This window comes from Scomber japonicus, chromosome 13 (assembly GCF_027409825.1).
Source record: "Scomber japonicus isolate fScoJap1 chromosome 13, fScoJap1.pri, whole genome shotgun sequence".
NCBI lineage: Eukaryota > Metazoa > Chordata > Actinopteri > Scombriformes > Scombridae > Scomber > Scomber japonicus.
Genome location: NC_070590.1, coordinates 23,944,865 through 23,963,254, shown reverse-complemented (window position 1 = coordinate 23,963,254; position 18,390 = coordinate 23,944,865). Strand labels below are relative to the sequence as shown.

Sequence of the window (18,390 nt, the reverse complement as noted above, 5' to 3'; positions counted from 1 at the left end):
GTGGCACACCGCTTTGTCCTTGCAGTTATATATAAACGTCGGAAATGTAGATTTTTAAAGGATGTATCTAAAGAATTGCATAACCCTCGGCTTACAGTAGAAACCTATACATTATAGTTGTGTCTCATATATATACACGTGTAAAGGAGTACCAGTGCTCTGTAGACTGAACCGAGTAGCAGTCATTTATTTTCCCCTGTCAGGACATCGACCGACAAATGCGGCGCAGCCTTCAGTCTGCCCAGCCGTCCACAGCCCGTAACCCGCGGATTTACAATCAACAACTGACGCATATTTCTGCCTGGGGACACAGTTCTCTCCCTTCGGTATATTTTCTAAATATGAGGTGAGTACAAATCCGCTATATACAGGAAAGCAACACGTCTAATTAGCACGGTATTTAAGCGCTCCAGTCTACGCTGAAAATCTGCCTTGCAAGATGGCGACGTGGTTGAGAATTGAAAGGTGAAACACAGGCTAAGTTAGCCAGCTAGCGACAACAACAACATCTTAAACGTCGTGTTGTTACACTGGGGGGCTAAAGGGGGATATAGACTTGAGAGTCGACATGTATTATTGTGCATGTTTTTGGTGCATTTCTGAACAAGCTTTCTGTTATGGAAGTTGACCCATCCCCCCAAGATAAGCTACAAATCCTATTGCGTTTATATGACAGTGTGATGCAAAAAGACAACAATAACAACACACAGCAGCAGTATTCTCACTGCCAGGCTGTGTTTGTTGGGGGCCATAAAGTCCATTACGGTTACTGGGTTTGCATGGAGATCACCAGATCAGAGAGACCATTGTAAATGCTGTCCAAAATGAACTGAGAGACGATGAAAGCTGAGCAAACGCAGTGAGAGTCATAACCTGGAAACTTCATGCATCTACTCCCAAAAAATCCTTAAACCTCGATGGAAAGTAAAACAAAAGATTGCTTAACTAGGATTACTAGATGATAGGTAACCAAATATATTATAACCACTAATTCTTTGTGCTTTCTGTAACATTACAGAGTGTGACTACATCTAACCACATGCATGCCTCATGTGAAAGGGAGTGAAAAAGGGATACAGCCTAAATTTAAAGTGAGAAGGTAAAATGTATGATTCCTGTCATTAATTTCTTTGCAAGCTGTAATTGCTTCAAGCTGAGAAACAAATGATGGGTAGTTAGCTCACTAACCAGGTCAGCAACAGCTGGGTCTGAAGCATATTTATGTTATTGTGCTCACTCAGTTCCTTTGAATAATACAGGTATAATACATTAGCAGAGAGGATGCTGTGACAAAGGCATGAACTCAGAAGATCTGTTTTTTTATTGATGGGAAGCAAAGTCAAATATGTGTGATACTTGGAACTGCAAGCATTATATTTTCCTATATCACTGATTGTCATCACCTCATGGTGCAGTTCAAATTCATAATTTAAGAGTTAAAGAAAGGGTTACCGTAAGTTTATCTATGGAAATGTATCCATTTCAGTGGATTAATCTGTTATTTTGGGTGTATAAATTCAGTTCAACTTTATTTGTCCCACATGGGAAATGTGTCCACCTGCAACCTTGCAAGATGGTGAAAAATATGTACATTCCCAGTAGCACAAAGCACATGTTTGCATTTTTTGTAAAATCAGGTTGAACCACTGAGATGTCAATCTTCCTGCCATGTAGATAGCATTGCAGGCTAAATGCAGTAAAACTGAGGCCAGTCTGACTATGAATTTTAGTCTAGAAGTCACATGGAAGCATAAAGAGAACCCTAATATTCATAAACACAGAGAAGACTATGTAGCAGCTATTGAAAACCATACTAGGGGGAAAAATCACCGTCTACCAACATTATGGTGTGTGTACTCGTTAGGTTGTTTTTTTACAAGTCACATTGTGAAGACGCTGAAGATATTTTTAGTTGCATCGCTGTAATTGTGGAAGTGGATCTCAGATTCTGGGAACACATAACCTGTCTGCGCATTTGAAACACAAAATAACAGCTTCCTTCACTCGGTTATGGTGGCAGTAGATGAAGCTTTTCCAACCCTGAAGTTAGCGTCGTAATGTCTTGGCATGGTGGTCATGGTCGAATAAAAATGACAGAGCCAGCGGGACACAGATTCATTTGATGGATTACTGTGAAGAATGATATAAAGGGGCCAGGAGAAGTGATTGTTCTACACCCAAATGCTCTTTTTTTCCCCCCTCTTCTCTTCTAACTCTTGTGTGTGTTTAGTAGCATGTTTGTCTAACCCTTAAATAATAAGGACACATACAAAATCTATGTGTCACTACATGGGGATATCTTGTGTGTATGTTTTTAAGTGTCACAGTATTTCCTGTCTTTGTCTTGGGTCCTGTTCTTCATACACTGCTCAACTGATTCAAGTTAACATGATTTTAACCAGCCTAAAAACAACATCCTTATTTCCATCCTTCTATCATATTTCTTTAAATGTCAGCAGAGGATTGATTGATTAATCTCGGATAGAAGTATATTAGATAAAAGAATGACGTTATTCTGAAAAAATGGCAACATGAGAGGAAAGTTGGAGCGATGATCAGTGCTGATAACATTGATTGATTGACATGACATGTCAGGTGCAGCACAGTTTTACGACAACTGCACTGCACATTTCAATTGAAACAAATATTCTAACTATGAAGTGACACACTCTGCCAATCCCTTCAGTAAACAGATTCAGGGCCCTTTTAAACAAGAGATGCATGGCACAACCATCTGATAATACTAATGGCATATCTGATTTACATAATTAAGGTATCTTATTTAGAAAATTACCTATTTTATTTATCAAAATGATGTGTTATGTGTTTATTTGCTCTAGCTCACAGTAAGGTAAACTAATTTTCAATTTAAGCAGGGATGTTCCTAGTTTTAGATTACATTAGTATAGTTTTTCCAATTGTTTTAATTGATATTTTCAAATCACATATAGACTCTATATTGTGAATCTCCTAAGAATTTGAATTCATTTATATATGTTTTCACTGAGTAATCAGCACCCCTGCACAATATTAACTGGTAACGTTTTTGTTGCTGTGATAATCCAGAACCAGTTTTTAAATGTGTTTTTCCTCCAACAGTATTGACTTATAAATACTTCCTTGGGGCATTTTTAAGCCTCTACAGCAACAGTAGAAAGTAGTCTGTAAACAAAGGCCAGAGAAAGACTGGGGCCATGTTCACACCTGGCATTAAAGGCGTCTGATCACAAGTGAATCGCTCTACAGGTAGAGGCGTGAACACACCAAAGACGCATTAAGAACACACTGAGGTCCGATCAGTCAGACCACATTTGGAGGTGGTCTGGGTGTGAACGCAAATGTGTCCCGGGCCATGCTGAAGGATCGTCTACTCAACTGACGTCTTCTGTGCAAGTTCATATGTACTAATTCATGCGCCAGTTGTGTCAAATTAAAGTGCAAAACAAGAAGAAGAAGCCACAACAAAAGGCAAAATGGATTCTCATGGATGTAGTACATTCAAGAAACACGCTGTGTAATTTCCATTTGGGCTAAAGAGTTTTGGTTTTGCCTGCACACCAAGTTTTTTCATTTAATTTCTGACAGACTAGGAGCAGTGCGTTGCTTCTGTCCCCCCGGATAAAAACAACAACATATTTGGTCTTTAAAACCAGAAATGATGTAAGTGTTTATTTGCATATAGATCAGGGAAGTGAGATCTGATCACAAGTGGTCACTTGAGACGCATGTAGAGATGAATGCTAATGCAATCCACATGTGATCATATCACTCAGGACGCATGTTAATGCCAGGTGTTAACAGGGCCTAAATAGTCAAATGCAACAAAAGACATTGCGGTTATGTGGGCCATTAAGGCCTGCTGAGCTAAGGCAAGACAAATCCTACTCTGTCAAGGTTGATGAAGATCTGAATGTTTGGTTGATGAAAAAAAAGTTGATGATGCAGCCACCTTTGAATCAATTGAATAAGTTCAAACCTTACTTCCTACTATTGCAACAGCGGTCCCACATGCACTTTAGACAGCTTTGACAAGCTCAAAAAATCCTGGTTAATATCAAATTGAGTGAACTGTGTAATGTGTGTTCAAAGAGAGCAGGCTGCTGTCCTTTCCACCCACAGAAAGACAGTTTTAGTGTTTCTTGGAGCTGCAGCTGCTTTAATGCACCAGTTGTGCACTTATGGCGTAAAGGCCTTGACTTTAATGCAGGGGTTTAATAAGTTATAGAGTGGTGTATTTTGGCTTTAAGGCCCTTGACCTTCATTGGCAACAAGAGACAATATCAGCAGGCCAGTGCTTGAGGCCTGTATTAGAGAAAAATGATAAGGTATAAATATCCCATCGTCAAAGAAAGATTTATGGCACTCCTTGTTGTTGTGTCTCGTGTGTATATGGTGCATACTAATTCGTTAGCACACTGGAAGTCCAGTAGACGACACACGATAACTTATCTTTGTGTCTGATGCTTAAGCAGGTCTTTAAAAATTCTCAAGATTTTCTTTTATCTTATATCTATATAATTATCGTTCTCATGCAGAAAGATAATTGTAAACATTTAAAATGTAACATTGAAAAATAAATGTGATGTTTCCTGTCTTGCTGCAGGTGGTTTGTGTCTCCAAACATGGTGTAGCTGAAATCTCTGATCCGTGAAGCAGCAGCAGCCCGCTCGCACTGAGCCAGGATGTCCAGTAGCTCGGGCTACCCCCCCAGCCAGGGGAACTTCAGCAGCGAGCAGAGCCGATACCCACCGCATTCTGTCCAGTACACCTTCAGCGGCTCGCGCCACCAACAGGTAAAGCCTTCTGTGGGGTTATTTTTGGTGTTTTTTCTGGAAGGGGCGGGGTCATTTTCTGGCTGTATTGGAGAACTGCAGTGAAAAGATAACAGGAAGTGATGAAGAGAGTGATGCAACAAGGTCCCACGCCGTAGTGGAATCGGATATGTTGCAGTTCATGGTTGGCTAAGTTAGAGTGGCATATTCATGGATCCTGAAATCTAAAATTTGGCTTGGGATTTTCTGCTATTGTGTGCAGGGTGTGACGGGAGGATATTAGGAAAAACTATTCAACTGTAACAATTGTACTGTAACAGGAACACTGGTACTAAATTGCTTTAAAAAAAAAATTAACTGTTTACATATCTGGAAATCAGATGTCTGTTTCCTCCTTTGAGAGAAATCAGGAGCCAAATGGAAGATGTTTATATTTCAGACTCTTTGGTTTCATGATGGCTCCTCCTAGTTTTAAATGATTTTGATTAAATATCCTTCTTTAATCTGCCTGTGTAGCTGGAGACTTTACTTCAATCCAGCAAATCAAATCTTGCATAAAGCAGTTACGTGTTCTATCATATGCTGAGCAGGCGGTCACACAGGGCCTGATAGCATCCTGCTTCACAAAACTGGAGCTGCAGACTCTGAACAACAATTCACATCAGCTTCCCTGCTAAAGTCTCCTTATCTAAGTTACATCAACACTTGTCTTGTCCTGCACATCGGCTTGTTTAGTGAGCCACCAAACAAACATTTGCTGCGGAAAAGTACACTGCTAAAATCAGTTAGCAGGCTTTATAGCCAAGTAGCTGTTAAGCTGCAGCACATTAAACAGCACGTAAACATACTTGCTGTGACCCCTCGCTAAGGTCTCACAGTCTGCCCATGACTTGCAGCCACACCATTTTGTTCTGTCTCCGTTGTGTATATTGTAACTCTGGTACCCTGTTAGCTGCTGTCAGTCAAACCCAGACACTGTCATGCTCATTTTAGGCCACTGACACAAAAAGGAGCATTTCATATATTGCTTGGGATGAGACCTCGTTGCAGTGAAGTGCAGTGGTGAAGTAACTTTAAAATATGAAGCTCTGTGAACTAACAAGAGTTAGTTTGTACTAAATAGGCATGGGCCGGTATGAAATTCTGACGGTATGATAACCTTAGGTAAAAATATCACGGTTTCACGGTTTCACGGTATTATGATTACGGCTATAAAATGTGATATTTTGAAATGTCTGTATTTAAAAACAAAAAAAAAGTTTTTTTTCCCATTGAATGGTCTTTTATTTTTAGTAAATATGTATTTAAAATAAATGATAATAAAAAATAACTGAATTATTTCTAAATAAAAAAAAAAAAAGTGCAGTCCTTCAACTGAGGCTAAACCTGCAGCTCAAGTCACGACATAAATTGATTATTTTTTGTGAGAAAAAAAACAAAATGCAAATAAATGCAATCACTGAACCTGTGGCTCAAGATATCAGAACATAAATAATTGAAAAAAGTAAAAACACTTCTAAGATAAATATAAATAAATAAATGCAGCAGGAGCTTAAAACTGAATCAACAGTTTTTGGAGACTTGCTCACTATAGGACGTATTTCCTCCTCGCGCTGCTGCTGTCCGGGACCTTCTTCCTCCAAGACGCGGCCGTCTGTCTTTTTACGGTAGGTATAAATACAGCCGACTTGGTCCTTTTAGACGGGGGGAAAGTTCGGGGGGCTCGCCTCCTTCAGCCATCATACAGCCTGCAGAGCTACCTGCTTGTGACAGCAACCGGAGTACGGGAGGGGTTGTCTTTACGCTGCAGCTGCACACGACCAGGGACCTCCACTCTCTCTCTGACCAGACGTCACATTAAAAAAAAACCTGCTCATACCGCAGGAACGGTATGACGGAAATTTTTAGTGGTTTTGAAACCGTGACTTTTTCATACCGTGGTATACCTTGAAACTGGTAACCGGCCCATGCCTAGTACTAAATGTATGAACATGTTGTGAGGCAGTCTAGGAGGAAGTTGAGACAAATATTTTGAACAAGACTTTCGGGATGCACCTTAAACCTGTGTTAACAGTTAAACCCGAATTGATAAAGTGTGTTCGTTGACCTCTTCGCAATTGTTTTGCGGTTATATAGTGAAAATGAAACAGAGGCTATGGCCTCACGTAGCTTTCCATGTTCTGTGTGGATTTAGCTTTAGAGCTTTTGGTTTTTCAAACCCGACTGGAGCTGCATTTTTACTACATAGACAAACTGCAAGTGAAATGTGAAGTGTGACTACATTTGCTACGAATTCCTTCCCTTCTATGGTGGCATCGTCGTTGGTTTGAGTCTAGTTTTAATAATATTTTAACTCAAACAAAACACTAATTTCATGTGAACGAAGACATTTTGAATTCAATATTTGTAGAACTGTGGCAAGTTTACATGTTTATTAATCACACTGAAGTTGTAAAGAGTTTTTTAGTGCATTAAAATGCAGTAAAGATGAATAGATGACTCATGGTGAGTAAATATTAGTGATACTCAGTTCAGTCACACTCTTGCACCTCTATAATGTTTATATGACAGTGAATTCCTGCACACCTCACAGGTGTGTCCCAAGTTGTGAATATTGTTTGTTGGCCGTTTTGAATAACTTACTTCTTAGAAGTTTACTTTCACGGAAAATAGTCAGTGGTACATTTCTGGGCATTTGGGATTGTTTGCTTAAATCTGGGACAAAACTGGAGTTTGGAAATGTTTCCTGTAACTGCATTCGCTCGTTCAGGTTTGAGGTCACTCTGTGCTGATAATATTTATGTGCTCTTTACTCAGTAGCTTTTTGATAAATGCTTTGGAGTATTTAAAGAAAGGGTTTAATCAATTATCTTAATTTTAGCTTGTCCGACATGGACAATGCTACTGACTGTGGAGATGTTTGGCTACTTTTGGACCAGCCTTTGTCCCACAGTGTACTATTACATATTTTATTTCATTCATCTTTCTGATCAGCTTAGACATTGTGGTGTTGTGTTCTTATTCTAAGCTACGCAGGTATCTTCTCCTGTACCTGCTGATAAATGTGAGACCTTGTTACTTTAACAGATGGGGATAACTATAGTTAGTGTTAAGTATTCAGATGCTAACGTCGCGCCTGTGTCCTACATTCTGCAGTTGTTGAATGCTAAGAAATGCCCCATTTCCTTCATTTAGCACTGGTGCCTTTTATTAGATTGAGCACAGCAGAGATCTTAAATGAGGTGGGTGAGGTGTGTGTGTGTGTGTGGGTGGGGGGAGGGGTGGGGGTGGGGTGGTGACACGCAACCAAGTTCCCCAGCTCAACTCCATCTGGAGCTCTTCAGACAACTTTTAACAGCGCTCCCAGCCCAACACACAGTCAGCGCTGTTACCTGTGCAAATGAGGAGAAAACAGACTCCTTGGGTCACAGCCACATGTGTGAAGCTTGAGTGAAGTACCAACCACTACGCAGCCTGCATTAATTACAACAGAAGTGTGTATGTTGTATCAGATGGGTGTGATGCGTGTAAGTGAAACATTCAGAGAGCCGCCTGCTGTAGACGAAATTTGCTTCACTGTTAACACCATTCGGTTGTTGCATCCGTGAATTAGTGAAGTACTTTTTGATGGTAACTTTTCAATATTTAAGTGTACTTTCTAAAACTTCTGGCCAGCTGATCTCTCTTTTTTATTCTCTTTTATACTCCTGTGACCTTGATCAGATTGCTTTATAAGTGTGTGTGTACCTCTTGCTTGCAGGATTTCACCGTCCCAGACTATCGGACTCACATGCAGGATCCACAGGGTCGGAGAAGACCATCTTTACTGTCTGAATTCCACCCTGGGACTGAAAGGTAATACATCTGATCTTCTGCCTAAATATCTAAAAGATCTATGTATTGGCCATTCAGATTATAGAGATCTCAAAATTCTGTGTTGTAGAGCAGTTTTCCCATTCGCAGCCCCCAGGGATGCCGAGGATAACCCCAGATTACAGTCTGGGAACCATTCATCCAGACAGCTGGATGTGAGTGCATCTGTAAAATGTGCCTTCTTGTTTACTTCTGTTCTTACAGGCCTCCAGAGAGACGCCATGGTTACGAACAGCAGTTTCACTCCGTCACAGCCCAGTCCGATCATGAAATCTTGGAGTCTAAACGGCCTCGCATGGAGACCGTTTCTGAGTCCCACATCACCCGCACCCCTCCCACCACTGGGGGTATTGTCCTGCCGATGCCCCACACAGTACAGGACAGCCTCAGAGCCACCGTGGAGGTCAAAAAGGTGGGGCCCCTGATCCTCTTCACCTGCTTTTAAAAAAAATCAAGAAGTTACAGTTGTGTTTTTGTCCTCTAAAGAAATGTACTGAGAGGGATCATATTGGGGTTCAGTCTCCCCATAATGAGACAGAACTGTCTGTGTGTTTTTTATAATGTCAGCATGCGTTTGTGTTTACTGAGATCGATACAGTACAAAATGTAGGACTTAAAGCGATGCTGCCTCATTAGTTGCTTTTTTGAAGTGTAAACAATATTTCATGAGACAGGACTCATGTTTTTAGTTTTGCGATCTCAGTGAACCTTTTATGTTTTTTTAATAATCACACTAGGAGTCTCAGTTCACAGTCAAAGTGGAGTCCGCATCCCCAGGAGGACATACACTACACATGGGGGAAGAGCAGGACACTTCGCCTTCCAAACTATCCAAGGAGGAGCTGATCCAGAGTATGGACCGCGTGGACCGAGAGATTGCCAAAGTCGAGCAGCAGATTTTCAAGCTGAAGAAAAAGCAGGTTAGTTACCCGGCGAGACCTTTTGTCTCTGAACGTGCATCAAACACAATGGGCGTTATGTAAGAAAACTTGGCACAAGTAACAATTCCTCTAGGTTTTTTGGTTGAGCAATAACCCATGACTTTACCAGTGAGGTAATTTAGAACAGAAATAATGAGTTTTTAAACCTCAAACATGGATGGCTTACTGCTTTTATAAAATTATGTTAATTCTAAACCACCATTACACAAGTTTTAAAGGTCCTGCTGTTGATTTATGTTTAGTTTCATAAGCGTAAATAATTAAAATTTGAACAAGCTGCTTTGACGGTGGCTGTATCTAAAATGGTTTTTACTTGCAATGCCGTCAAAGCTTCAGACTCAGACAAGACTGTGTTCAAATATAATAAAGTGACATGGATGTAAATAAATATATAACTGCAGGAGAGTCATAACAGGCCAATGGTGTAGTCATGTCACTAATCTTTATTCATAGCTTTGGCAAAATGTAATTTCGGGTTAAAATAATCTCAAATTTGATAGTTTTCCAGCAGTCTTTGGTGTTCTCTCCCTCCTGGGAAAATATGGTACTCAGTCTGCTGCTAATGATAGCAGGCCCCATACAGTTGCACTTCATCTTTCAAAATTTCTCTCAATTTCTAGTACTGCAGGCTTAGTTTTTCATCATCCTATCTCCCCGTCTGGATTAGTTTGTTTTTAATCTAGTTTGTGGCTGTTTTTTTGGCTGCTATCTTTTTTGGAATTCCGTCTCATTAGATAGGAATGTAAGCCGAGCTTTGCTGGGAGAGAATACTTTTCAGTTTTTCAGCCTGCATTTTCCCAAATATTCAGGGATTTATTTGTTTATTTGAGGCATTTCAGGAAATCCTAATCTCATCCCTGTAACCTGGTAGTTTACATAACCTTTCACTTGTAAACACTGACCCATCAAACATTCACCGGTTCATCTCGTCTGTCAGTATCAGTATGGCTTCATGCATGGCCAAAAAAAAAAAAACACACAACAATTTTATACTTGAAGAGAAAAGTGAATAATCTGATAATACCTGCATGACTCAGAAATCAGAAGCTAAGATCACAGTGTAGATTAGCTGCAAATCCAATTAAACCCGCACCTTTATTGCAGTAAAGCTAGCGATGTAGCAGTTGAGCAGCTATAAATCCAGACTGCGTTATGGCTACACAGTTCCAGCACAGTTCCAACACGACTCTGTTGCACTGCATTTTTAAATACCGGCAACAGCGTTACAGCCATTCTGCTCAATTTTCTTGCTTTGTGTGTGACAGAAAGACACATACAGCAGCAAGAACACCATCGCCTCCATGTCCTCCATTGTTTATGTGTTTGTGTCGCGTATAAAACGAAGTCAGTCATGACGACCCCGCCCACGTTGAGTAGGTACCTTTTGTAATGGAAAAGATTGTTCCTGGAACCGTGTCGAGTTGAGTTGAGCTGAGTAGTGAAGGAACTTTGTAGTGGAAAAGCGCCATTAGTGTCGCCAGCAATTCACGCAGGTCACACTGGTAGCTGTGATAACATATAATTACCATTAACAGTGGGAAGTCAGTAGCCAAGGAGTGAAACAAAACACCCTCTGCTATAGTTCCCCAATTGTCGTCACATGATGAAAACACCTGAGCAAGACTGGTCAGTCAAGTATTAAACCCACAAGCTAATAAAGCACAACATTGCAATTAAAGCAATTAACCTGTAATAAGTGGAAGCACTAAGCAGGTAAGTTAGCAAGGCACACTTGCTGGTGAAATAAAGTTGGCTACTTGCCTGGAAAAGTCCAATACGTTGTAGTTGTAGTTGTAGTTGTAGTTTCGGCGAAACTCCTGCCGCTGCGGACGGAAAATGTATCTCTAACTGACAGGTTACGAGGCTACTCTCATACGCGGGACAGCACTGATGCTAGCTTATGCTAACAACATCCACAAATTGCATATTTAGGAAAGATGGAAAAGGAGATGACTGCTGGGTGCCAAGCCCCTTTATCAGGTTGCTGGCGTCACCCAGGCAACACATGTTTTATTGGTATTATGTCTCGACCTCCTGGCATGTGTGTGATACACATTCAAGTGTTTCAAACCGTCTCTGGCATCCATCCAGAATTCATAGAACCTTAGTTACATTTGTAACTCTTACAACAGATGACATATAAGCAGACCATACATATTTAACTGATTCATATTTAAATGAAAGGATGCCCCTTCATATTTTTACTTTGTACTATGTGTGTCTTGTCTTGTGTACTATTGGTCAAAATATTTTGTGTTGGTGTTGTCTCTTAGCAACAACTAGAAGAGGAAGCAGCAAAGCCAGTGGAGCCAGAAAAGCCAGTGACCCCTCCCCCGGTGGAACACAAGCACCGCAGCATAGTCCAGATCATCTACGATGAGAACAGGGTTAGTCGTCTGCTGCAAACATCAAAACACACCAGCAACAAGCATTTGTTCTTCTCACTTCTCTTTTGTCTATTTGTTTGTGTTCTAAATAATTCCTGCTTTTCTTTTTTTTTAATCATCTCTGTGCTGCCTCAAAGTTTTTGTTTTTTCTACCAGCATGGGTTAGAACATGTATTTTCACTGCATGTGTCAGCAGGGGACAACCGCGCTCTCCTGGTCCTGTTTAGCTGCATGGTCGACCACAGTTAACCAGTGATGTGTCCTCTCAAACGAAGCTGTGTACTGTGAACATGTGTTTTAATGTCTCATATGGTTTAGTGTTTAGTTTCACTTTGTTCTGTTTGTGCATTAAGAAATCAGCCCTATCTTCCTTTTAATTGACTGGAACTGTTAACTTACTGCTGATACAAACCCAAAATTTCTGGCCGTTGCACCGTCACATTAAAGTTGACTACTGGTGAACCAGCAGGAGGCTTTTAGTGTGAAGCAGCAATAACAGCAACTACACAACACTATTTGTTCAGCGGCTCTGTTTTAAACGTTGCAGGGAGGAACAGTTCAAGTAGAGACAACACAGTAAACCGTTGGATAAAGAGCTGCAAATGACCAACTGTGTGTGCGAAGCAGCATATCTACAACACATCGTCCATGACTTGTACCTCGCTGTGCTGCGGGAAAACAGTCACACCAAGAGTTTTCTCACAGCTCAGCTCAGCATGAGTTTCCCCACCCCTGTCAAAAAACAGCCTGTGGTGCAGCAATGTGTTCATTTTCAAAAACGATTTTGGGCGTCTGCTGTGTGTTGTGATATGTTGGAATGCCTTGTGGGTTTTTTGCATCATTAATGTTTTGAAGGCAGTAGTGTGAGAAAGTTAGTGTGTATCTTTGTCAAGTATTTCTCATATTATTACGTTACCAATAGTAATGTTGTTTAACTTTGTTTTACTCAATTAAGAATACACGTGATGAGAAGTTAAGTGCAGAGGCAGGCCTCATTATCTGTATTTCAGCCGAACAATAGCAGAGTGGGTGAGTGAGTGTGTGTTTATGGAGGTCACTGTAGTTCATGTCTGTCAGACAGTGTTGTGGTAGGAGAGTGCTGGGACACGCCTTCCTTCCCAGTCAGCCATTAACCCTTTAGGCTGTAAAGCTGCTCCAGCTCTGTGCACAGCATTTAGACCATGGTTGTTTGTCTCAGTCTGTATTCAACATCTTACTGATGATCTTGAATAAGTTGACAGTCTGCTCTGATCCAGGAAATCTGTTGTTGCCAACCCTATTAATTATGCTACAGTGGGAACATTCTTTCTTCCTTTTTAATTTATTTTTTTCTTGTATCCTTTCAGGCGGGTGCAGCTGCTCAGGTTTTTAAATGTATCAAACGCAGAAGCTCACACGTCAAGAACAAACTAAATACACCCAAAAATGTTCAAGCAAGCATCCATTTTGTCTTTGTTCAGGACTTTAAGTTATTGAATTTCATTTTGAACTCACGATTATCCTGAATGTTTTCCCTTTTTATAGTTAGTCATAAATTTAAAATTTAAAATTGATGTAAATTTGAAGCCTCCCTTTTATGCTGTAACCAATTAAAATGTCTCAAATATTTCTATATCTCTATGAGTAAAACCAAGATATATTATTGATCTTCACATGCAATGCTTACCTAGGTGAAAATGTCTAATTGATTAATTTGCAGGGTATTTTGTTATTGGTAGGTCTTTTTAAAAACGTATTTCTTTTTCTTCTTTTCTTTTTAGAAAAAAGCTGAAGAAGCCCATAAAATACTTGAAGGTCTTGGCCCTAAGGTTGAGCTGGTATGTTTATATAATGCTTAATAACATGTTTTGTCCATGCATGAGCTTTAAGGAAGAAGTAATACTTAGATCAGTAGCAGGTTAGATATTACTCCCTGCCTAAATGACTAATGCTCTACTTGTGTCTGGTCTTCTCTTTTGCTTAGCCCCTGTACAATCAGCCGTCAGACACAAAGGTGTACCATGACAACATCAAAACGTGAGTATCTACGTCTGTAACATAGATTTGCATTAGAAGTGCAAGAACAGCATAGGAAACGTCTCAGTTGGAGGTAATACTGACCTCAGCACGATAAGCCCTGCTCATAAACCCGTCTTATCTGATTTGCTGCGTCACCCGACTGAGTTGGCCTACTGACACCAAGGAGAGTGATTGAGAAAGGAAGTTAAAGAGCGTACATGTGTCTGGGTGAGGTGTGTTTAACGTAGGGAGTTGTGTTTGCAGTTGAGGCCGTCTAGGGTTTAGGAACCCTTATCAGCATGTACCTTGAGAGTGGCCCATCTGACTCAGTCTTTTATCAGGACAGAGACCACCTCTGTGTGAATCTGCTGTACACATGCCACACTTTCAGGGTCAGCTCTCACTATTCTCTCCCCACAGCCGCCATCATGTGTAAACAAATGAGTTCCCAGTATTTTGTACCTATCACTGTGCAAATAAACAATATCCTTGATGTTTTTTTTAGGAGTGAAACAATAATCAAGCTTTCCTCCTCAAAGGATTTATGTAGGAACTCGTGTAGTAGCTAAAGTAACAAATAACTCCTGCCTTAACTTTAAAAAAAAGAAATATGATGTGCAATTTTATATGCTTTCTGGAAAATCACTACAGTATCTCCCTTTCACTGAATAAGTGTTCTTCTCCTTTTAGCAACCAAGTCATGAGGAAGAAGCTGATTTTGTTTTTTAAGAGGAGGAACCACGCTCGTAAACAAAGGGTAAGTGTCCCTGCTGTTAAAACGTAGTGGAAGTTCCAGGTACCATATCATATCTGCCTGTTTGCATTAATATCATATTATTGGTATTATTATTATTGTTAAAGGTTTTGATACGCAGCATTTGTTTACCTAAAGCTACAGAGTATTGACATAGTCTGGGTACACTGTAAAAAAATTCAACAAACAGCAGTTTTTATGGTTTTAACATTTGTGATGGTGCATTCATGAGTCTCACGCTCAGAGAGGAGACAGTCTTTATATTGCACATGAAGAATTTGACTGCATACATGCACTCAATCTTCTCATCATCAAATTCATTATCATCAAACTCAAATAAAATCAAATCGTGGTTTGAACTTCCAAGTTGTTGGACAGAGTGTAAAAATCTAGACCTCACTAAACATTTAATTTAAATTTAATTTTATACAATACAAGAAACTCCTGTAATTACCATGTCTGTGTGTATATAGTGTGACATTTTTCCAGTCTACAAGCATGTTGTAGCTGATGTTTAACATGTATACAGTTTACCATGTTCATCATTTTAATTTAACTAAAGTTACTATAATAACTTACAACTTACCACCAGTTGTTAAGACATTTCACTCACAGCCACAAATGTTAGATTTGAATGATAGTTCACTATGTGGGCTGCAGGAGAAGTTTCAGGATCACCAGAGTCAGTGCTATTCTCTGGGGAGCCTGAATGTCTCGACAAAATTTCATTACAGTCCATATAATAGTTGCAGAGTTATTTCAGTCTGGGCCAAAGTGGTGGACTGACCAACAGACATGACATGACATGACATAGAGACATGCCGCTAGTCATTTACCAGTATGGGAAATGCCTCGGTTTCCCCTGTTTTAAAAGAATCTTGTGAGCCAAAACCTACTTTCATATTCAGTAGAAAAATAAATATTGTTACATCACAGAGCAGATATGTTATCCAATGACTGTCTGTCTGACTTTCTTATCAGTGAGTTACTAATTTCAGAATCTCCCTACGTAGAGGCATTTTGCTCTTTTTTTTTTTTTTGTATTGCAGTGGCTCAGTGAGTCCCACCTTTCTCTGGCTTTTCCCTGTCAGGGTCAGACAGACCTTTTGGACTCTGAACAATGGCAGAGTGCACATGGCCTCATGCCAAGAGGAAGGTGAATTGTTTGTCTGTCGCAGCAGAGAGTGGAAACGAGGCTGTATTGTCCTCCCAATACAGGAATCTTTCCATATCTTCACTAAACGTTTTAACTCTTACACCTCTGAAAATGAGTTTAGTTTTTAATTTCTTTCGATACACTAAAGTGCAGTGTTTATTTTTCAGTAAATACCAAGTCAGATCTTTTTCTGTTTTTTATCTTGCTCCTGTAGAATTACAATTTATGAGACCAGTTTTTGTTTAAAATGTGAGCACCAGTTAAAAGTTTGGCCACACCTTTGCACTCATTTGAATGAGAAAGTGTGTCCATACTTTTGACTGGTGCTGTATGCGCTGATTAAAAAGTAAGCTTCTGTAACCAAATATTGGTTATGGCAGTGAGTTTTTGAAAGCAATTTGCAAACAGAAAATAGTTGTATCAGAACAAGCTGTTCCTGGGTCAGCACACTGAATTAGGCAACGTGAAAGACAGACACAAACTCACAACAAACACAGGCAGCTCCTGAACAGCTCGTACTCTCTGAACTCCCAAGTCTCTGTAGCCCGTCTGGAGTGACGCTTACTTTTGTTATGCTCACTTTTAAACATAAACTGCAACACTGATTTCATTTTGATTAAAAGAAAAACAAAAAAACATGCACTAAAACATTTATGTATACCTACAGTCAACAGAGATAAGTTGTGGTTATTGTTGCTAGGTAGTGGGTAATTAATAATTATGTTTATTTACTTTGGTTCTGTGCTTGCTCTAGCAACATACTACATTTAATGTACCTCCAACAAATGGAGCTCTGTCCAATACTTTATCATAAACTGAAAAATGTATTTCTCACCTCAAGCATCTGCCCTACCCTTCATTAGGGATGGGCCGTATATCGAATATGCTTGATGTATCGCGGCTTGTTCTACATGGGAGATTGTAAATGACTATGTCGCAAACATCATATAGAAATAGTCATGTAGAGACCTGTTTTGACATTTTTCATCTCTCTCTCGCTCTCCTTTTCACTTTCAAAACTCTCATACATAAATTGCACACACTCGCTCACCCATTCAGATCACTCTCCTGGGCGAGTGTGTGCAAAGTATGTAGGTGAGTGTGTTTTTGTGTCTGATCAGTAACTGTAACGTTCCGCTAACTGTTGTTGTAGTCAACTTTTTGTTCATTGGATGGTTCAAGTTCACAGCACTGTCATTTCATTATAACATGCTTTATTGAACTTTATTATAGCAGTACGTTATTTAATTGTATTGTAATATTGTAATATTTTAGTAGTCTAAAAGAGATTTAAAAATATCAAGATATATATAGTGTATTGCGATATAGCCTAAAAATATTGCACTATTTATAGGCTATATCGCCCAGGTTTATATTACTGCTTCATGTAAACCACTCCAACAGTGTAGCAAAACCTTGCACAATGCTGTGATAACAATATAGCAACAGAAGATCTCTTTACCCTTTTAATCCGTATTACAGTCAGTAGTTTAAGAATAAAGCCAACATGCAGGCGACTTCTGATACAGCTGGACATTTTTCATGTTGTGTGCACAGGAACAGAAGATCTGCCAGCGCTACGACCAGCTGATGGAAGCTTGGGAGAAGAAGGTGGAGCGAATGGAGAACAACCCCAGGCGCAAAGCCAAGGACAGCAGAACACGGGAATATTACGAAAGACAATTTCCTGAGATCCGCAAGCAGAGAGAGCAGCAGGAGCGCTTCCAGAGGTAACAGTCTTCACGTGTCACTGGTCAACACTGTGACACTGTACGGTTGTGTGGGTTTATACACATTTGTCTATGATTGGCTCGCGCTTCAGGATCACACGGGTGAACTTCCCATTTTGCTTTACAGTCTTCCTCCTCTATCCCATATTGGTTTACACAGGAAAGAGGTGGACTTTGGTGAGTGCCACATAGAGCTGCCGCGGTCACCGCATTACTGTGGTAACGCAATCACGTCACGCCCACCGCAGACTCAAACTGATCACTTCACTGCTGAGTGAGCGGCTTAAGTGATGCGACTGCAGTTATTCTCTCAGGCTCCACATAAAGAATGATGTGCTGAATGATGTGCTAAGACATTTAGAGACATCAGACATAAAGTTGTAGATTGGAATAAATGCAAGAACTGTTTTGGACCCAATATATGAGGGTTTTTTTCCACTTGTAATACGCCTGGAAAAGTGGGGTTGTGTTCAGGGTCTAGACAATAATGTGTTCATCAGATCTTCTTTTTGAATGGATGAAACACCAGTGTTGCATTATGGGTTATTTGTAGCCTTCATGTTGCTAGGCTAGTGAGTGTCTGTTTTATAGTGAGTGTGTTAGTCAGTTAGTCCTAAAAGTGTTTCATTAGTCCAGCTTTAACCTACAGGACTTTCTGAAGGCTCATGCAAAGTGTTTTTTTGCTATGAAGGAAATAAATTCATGATGAGTGAAAATGAGTCCAAAGTGTCTTCCAATGTCTACTGCAGAAATGGAATATGTCAAGCTGCCAAATACCA

The 18,390-nt window shown here is 40.0% G+C and overlaps 1 protein-coding gene across 1 annotated transcript in view; it reads left to right on the top strand.

Moving 5' to 3' along the window:
• Positions 1-235: 235 nt before the first annotated feature.
• ncor1 (nuclear receptor corepressor 1) overlaps positions 236-18,390 on the top strand; it is a 58,657-nt gene continuing 40,502 nt past the window's right edge. Inside the window, exons 1-10 of the mRNA XM_053331019.1 lie at positions 236-346; positions 4,604-4,793; positions 8,533-8,627; positions 8,850-9,057; positions 9,383-9,565; positions 11,860-11,973; positions 13,734-13,790; positions 13,937-13,989; positions 14,662-14,728; positions 17,439-17,611. Of these exons, the coding sequence (XP_053186994.1) occupies positions 4,683-4,793; positions 8,533-8,627; positions 8,850-9,057; positions 9,383-9,565; positions 11,860-11,973; positions 13,734-13,790; positions 13,937-13,989; positions 14,662-14,728; positions 17,439-17,611 (1,061 nt within the window). The 5' untranslated portion in view covers positions 236-346; positions 4,604-4,682. The remainder of the gene's footprint in view (positions 347-4,603; positions 4,794-8,532; positions 8,628-8,849; positions 9,058-9,382; positions 9,566-11,859; positions 11,974-13,733; positions 13,791-13,936; positions 13,990-14,661; positions 14,729-17,438; positions 17,612-18,390) is intronic.